The sequence below is a fragment of the Triticum urartu genome, chromosome 5A, assembly GCF_056163025.1.
Source record: "Triticum urartu cultivar PI428250 chromosome 5A, HENAU_Tu73, whole genome shotgun sequence".
NCBI lineage: Eukaryota > Viridiplantae > Streptophyta > Magnoliopsida > Poales > Poaceae > Triticum > Triticum urartu.
The window spans coordinates 446,767,694-446,772,769 of NC_141877.1; the positions used below are offsets into that span (position 1 = coordinate 446,767,694).

The 5,076-nt window shown below is 58.6% G+C and overlaps 1 protein-coding gene across 2 annotated transcripts; it reads left to right on the plus strand.

Annotated features, from left to right (window-relative positions):
* The first annotated feature begins 326 nt into the window (after window positions 1–326).
* Window positions 327–4,599, plus strand: LOC125509599 (uncharacterized). 2 transcript variants are annotated; one of them, XM_048674603.2, is made up of 10 exons: window positions 327–813; window positions 1,546–1,656; window positions 1,751–1,867; window positions 1,949–2,389; window positions 2,517–2,896; window positions 3,015–3,114; window positions 3,577–3,636; window positions 3,767–3,850; window positions 3,963–4,088; window positions 4,216–4,599. In XM_048674603.2, the coding sequence occupies exons 1-10, from the start codon at window positions 748–750 to the stop codon at window positions 4,507–4,509; spliced, it is 1,779 nt and encodes a 592-aa protein (XP_048530560.1). In that variant the 5' UTR covers window positions 327–747; the 3' UTR covers window positions 4,510–4,599. The 2 variants fall into 2 exon arrangements, with proteins under 2 accessions (XP_048530560.1, XP_048530561.1); XM_048674604.2 differs by having other exon boundaries at window positions 2,520–2,896.
* The last annotated feature ends 477 nt before the right edge of the window (window positions 4,600–5,076 follow it).

Below are 5,076 nucleotides of genomic sequence, written 5' to 3' on the forward strand. Positions count from 1 at the left end.
GTATGTTTTCCAGAGCCACTATTGAAAAATGTCACAACTATATGTTTCCGAGAGACTATTGAAAATGCAGGAACTGATGTGTTTTAATTTTGCAAGGGGCAGGAATAGATTTCCGGGAGGTGATATTTACAAATCAAACCACACGCTTGAAAATATATTAATTACAAAGCTCAAAAATCATTTGAACTGCAGATACTCGGTCACAACTCATCGGAGGAAATAAAAAGTTGTAAAACCAGACCGTACACTGAATAAATAGAGATTTACGAAGGGTGCTGCCTGCAAAATGAGAGAGCTCAATTACGCCACCGCAAGAACGCAACTAGTAGTACTACTAGAACGGGGCTGGCTGGGCAACCTGCAAGCTGAACCCGATTCCCACACGCGAGGGAAGAGAAGAGACGAACCGCGGGAGCGCCACGCATCGCCATCGCTCGCCGCAATCTCCCAATTCCCACGCAGACGCACGCCCACCAATCCCGCCGTTAACCCAATCGGGAACGCCACCCAACCGAATCCGCCAGCAGCAGCAGAGGTCGCGCTTTGCTCGTCTGGCCGCGGTGGCTTGGACCGCCCGCCGCCCAGGAGCACCGCCGAGCTCGCGGTGCCTTTAATGGCGCTGGAGTCCTCCCTCGCGGTCCGTAGGCCCCCCACGAAGAGGATTTAACTCGCAGGCTCCTCGCGACGGAACGGAGCAGCGCACCGGCCCCTCCTGGTGTTGGCAGAGGCGAGCGCACGGCGTCGGAGATGAATGGCCGGGCTCGGAGGCCGGCGGCGGCGCACGGCGCGAAGGCCGCCCCGAAGAGCGACAGGGTAGGCTTCTTCAACCTCTCTCTCTCTCTCTCTCTGTTTCTTTTGGGAGCTCTGGCTGTGCCTCTGACACTAGCATTTGGAAGATGATTAGAATTGCGCACCTTTGTTCGTGGAATTGAGCGCCCAGGAGGTAACAATGTGCGGTTATTTCCTGGAATTCCGGGCTCTCGATTCCCTGGCCGCCCTCGGTAGCCACCGCCCGCATGATCGGAAAGCTTGCGACTTTGCCGTCTGTCCGGGGGCCTCAGTCGTTCGAACTCCGTGTTTGAATGTTTTTTTCCTTTTTCCTCTTCGGTCTCCGTGCGCCTTTCCGTGGTTGGTTAGCATCTGTGTCCATCTGAAGTTGTTTAGCGTTTCCGGGCAGTGGTTGCCGATAATCTTTCGCGCCGTCCATGTCGTTTTTCGTCCGACGGACTATTAAACGCGGAAGAGTACAACGACGAGCACTGTAGTTCCGTCAGATGTTCGTGCAATGCCAAGCGATGATCCATGCGGGCTGGTTCGTCTCCACGGCATCGGTTGCTTTGGGGAGGAGCAGCTCGAATTGGATACCCTCTCGATCGCTGGCGAGCCCCAATTTTGCCCCTTTAATCCGCTGTGCTTTACCTTTAATCGGCCAGGAATCTGTCGCTTTGCTTTTGTTGGTAGCTTCTTTGACAGCCAGCTAGCTGAATGAGCGAGCCTCTTTTAATTTCCCTGTTTTCCCTGATGGCATTTTGCGTTCTACTCCAGATGATGATGCAGAAGGACCAGCGGAAGGCCATGCCGGCCAAGGGGCCGACCGCCGGCGCGGCGAGCAGAGTCCACTCGAGGCGAGAGCGGAAGCTCGCGCTGCAGCAGGATGTGCGTGAATTCTATCTTGATTTTGTTCAATCGAAGGACTTGGGATGCTTGTGCGCATTGCGTTGCTGACGGTGTTGGGAATTGTGCTTGCTAGGTGGACAAGCTGAAGAAGAAGCTGCGGCACGAGGAGAACGTCCACCGTGCTCTGGAGCGGGCCTTCACCAGGCCGCTCGGCGCGCTGCCCCGCCTGCCCCCCTACCTGCCGTCTCAGGTCAGTGCCCACCCGCATTCTGCATCGCAATTCGATTTCTGCTTGGAGCAATTCGATTCTGAAGTGAATTGCGCCGCGCAGACGCTGGCTCTTCTGGCGGAGGTGGCCGTGCTGGAGGAGGAGGTGGTGCGGCTGGAGGAGCAGGTGGTCAATTTCCGCCAAGGCATCTACCAGGAGGCCATCATCTTCTCCTCCGCCAAGAACGCGCACCTCCCCGGCGGCGGCGGCGAGGGATGCGTGCCGGCGCAGCCCATGCCGTCGAGCCCAACCCCAAATGCGGAGCTCTCTCCAACTGTTCGTCCGTCGCCGAACGGCAAGCAGACGCAGACGCCAAGAAAACCGACTCCCGGTCAGGCGAGCCAGGACGAGCACTCCGGCGTCTCCGGGGCCGGAAAGGAGAACCTGTCGTGCAGCAACACCTCGACGGCCAGAAACTGCCGCCTGCCGCCGTCGCAGAAGGTCGCCGCCAAATCCAGGGCGCCGGCGGCAGCGGCGCCAGAGAAACGCAGGGCTGCTCCTCAGGTAAAACCAGCGAATTACCCACAGTTTTACTGCCAGCAGCTGAATGAATTGTCCCCAAAATATTCTTCCCTGTCTCTGTGGTGCGTTTGCTGAATTCGTGCTGCAAACTCTGCATTTTTTTCGACAGCAGGCGATCAGTACGGCGCCTGACCGGAAAAGGGCCGCAGACGCTGCCGGCAATGACTCGGAGAAGGCGGCGGCCCCGGACGGGTCGAGCGCGCCCAACAGGCTGTCGGAGGAGCTGCTGAGCTGCCTGCTGACCATCTACTCGCAGATGGGCTCGTCGTCGACAGCAGCGCCGGCCAGCGGGCAAGACGAGGAGCAGCAGCCGCTGTCCCCGTCGGTGTCAGGATCGTCGTCGGAGGACGCGTACCCGCAGGACCCCTACGGCATCCTGGAGCTGGGCGGGCGGGACGTCGGGCCCTACCGGCGGCTGCGCGTGGTCGACGCGGCGTCCTTCGACCGCGACGCGCTGGCCGGCAACACGCTCCTCGCCCGGAGACTGAGGTGAGCTCGCTGTCACGGCCACCACCGTCTTGATTCCAAGTTACTAGATTTTGCTGTCCGGTGAGTAGGGGTGGCCGTTTGACCCGGCGGCGCCGCTGATCTGGCGAATCTCGCGCAGGGCGTTGCTCCGGAAGCTGGCCGCGGTTGACCTGGAGGGGCTCTCGCACCAGCAGAAGCTGGCCTTCTGGATCAACGTCTACAACTCCTGCATGATGAATGTGAGCTCCGCTGGCACCCACCCATCATTGACACCGTCTCTGAATTATTCACATCTTCAGGCTATCTAGTAGGAGTATACACACATATGGTTCTAGCCTCTCGCCTGTTGGCGTGCAATTTGGTCTTCCGGGGCAGTTGCATCTAGCTGAATTATAAGCATCGCTTTTCCTGGAACTACTGTTCGTATGCTGGGGCTTTTTTGGGAGGTTCATTCATAGCTACTGGTGCATGTCCGGCAGTACAGCCTGGGTACTGGTAGTGCTTCTGACGATGCTTGCTTGCTTATTCTTTAGTAAGTTTGAACATTGCTGGCATGTTGGTTCGTCCATGGTGATTATACTTTTGGTTTAAGTAGTGAGTAAATAAATGGTTCATGTCCCCTGCCCTGATCATCGCCGGAAGTAGGCTCAAGTTACTTGCTGGATCTTGCGAGTTTAATAATACTACGCCATGTACTGCAGGCATTCCTGGAGCAAGGGATACCTACCACGCCCCACATGCTCGTGGCCATGATGCCGAAGGTACCACCCCTGCCCTGCCCTACCTCCTCAATGCTCCGGGAACGGCCTACTCAAATCAGCCGTGCCTGCTGCCTCTGCCTGCAGTAAGATTAAAGATGGTGGTCTGACACGGGCGTGATTTTGGTTGCAGGCGACGGTAGATGTGGGCGGGCGCACGCACAGCGCCATGTCCATCGAGCACTTCATCCTGCGCCTGCCCTACAGCGTCAAGCACGTACGTGCAGCATGTCGCCGTCGATAACGCCGCCGTAGCTAGCGAATGTTGTAGAATATGAACTGTCTGACGCTGAAGCTGAACGTATGACCCGTGATCGTCCGTCCGGCAGGTGAGCCCTGACGCCGAGGGAACCAAGGGCGGCGACGAGGCGGCGCGCGCTGGCGCGTTCGGACTGGAGTGGCCGGAGCCGCTCGTCACCTTCGCGCTCTCCTGCGGCAGCTGGTCCTCCCCCGCCGTAAGCTCTCCCTCTCCCTCGATCTCGATCCCAGCAGTGGCACGCAATAGTTCTTCTGTACTACTACCGGCGACGGTGGCGCTGATGATGGGGACGGGTTGTCTTTTTCGCTCTGATGGTGGTGCAGGTGAGGGTGTACACGGCGGCGCGGGTGGAGGAGGAGCTGGAGGGCGCGAAGCGGGACTACCTGCAGGCGGCGGTGGGGGTGTCGGCGCCGGCGAGCCTGGCCATCCCCAAGCTGCTGCACTGGTACCTGCTCGACTTCGCCAAGGACGTGGACTCGCTCATGGACTGGGTGTGCGTGCAGCTGCCGCCCGAGCTGCAGCAGGGCGCCATGCGCGCCGTCGCCGCCGCCGACGCACGCCGCCGCATCCAGGTGCTGCCCTACGAGTTCCGGTTCAGGTACCTCCTCGCCGCGTGAGGCGTGCGGCGGCGGTGGTGCGTCGTGTTTGTAACTAGCTTTGTACACAGGGGTTGGGTTGAAATGAATAAAGTTTATGGTTTGTGTTTTGCTGCAATTTGGTCAACCTTTTTATCTGGTGAAGAGGAGAAGAAATATGTGCATAAGCATCTACAGCCGGGCACTTCAAACCCGTCTCAAACGTCCGGACAGACCAACCGGCCACAAAATTTTGACCCAGCCGGGCGCCTCAAACGAGCTCAAACGCCCGGACAGGCACCCCTCATATGCAGCCCAAATATCGGACGGATATGGGGTGGCCGGACGCGTCCGCCACGCCGGCTTGGCCCAGTCTGGCCCATGCCTGCCCCACAAATATCCCCATCCGGAAAACCCTAGATCACAGTCAATCTGAATTCCACTTCACTCCCCTCTCCGTCCGCTCCACTTTTGATCCCCTCCGAGCGCATTCGATGGCCGATGACCGAATCAGCGTTGCCTTGGTTGGGGAATCCGCCTCCAAGGACGATTGGGTAAGCCCGCTGTGAAGCGGAGCCTGGTAATGAGGAGGAGGTCGTCCTCTGCATT

Bases quoted from the DNA above. Each gene is read 5' to 3' on its own strand.
- LOC125509599 (XM_048674603.2), top strand. From the start codon at position 748: ATGAATGGCCGGGCTCGGAGGCCGGCGGCGGCGCACGGCGCGAAGGCC. The intron at 814-1,545 runs GTAGGCTTCTTC...GTTCTACTCCAG, and splicing joins CCGCCCCGAAGAGCGACAGG to ATGATGATGCAGAAGGACCA. The intron at 1,868-1,948 runs GTCAGTGCCCAC...TGCGCCGCGCAG, and splicing joins CCCCCTACCTGCCGTCTCAG to ACGCTGGCTCTTCTGGCGGA.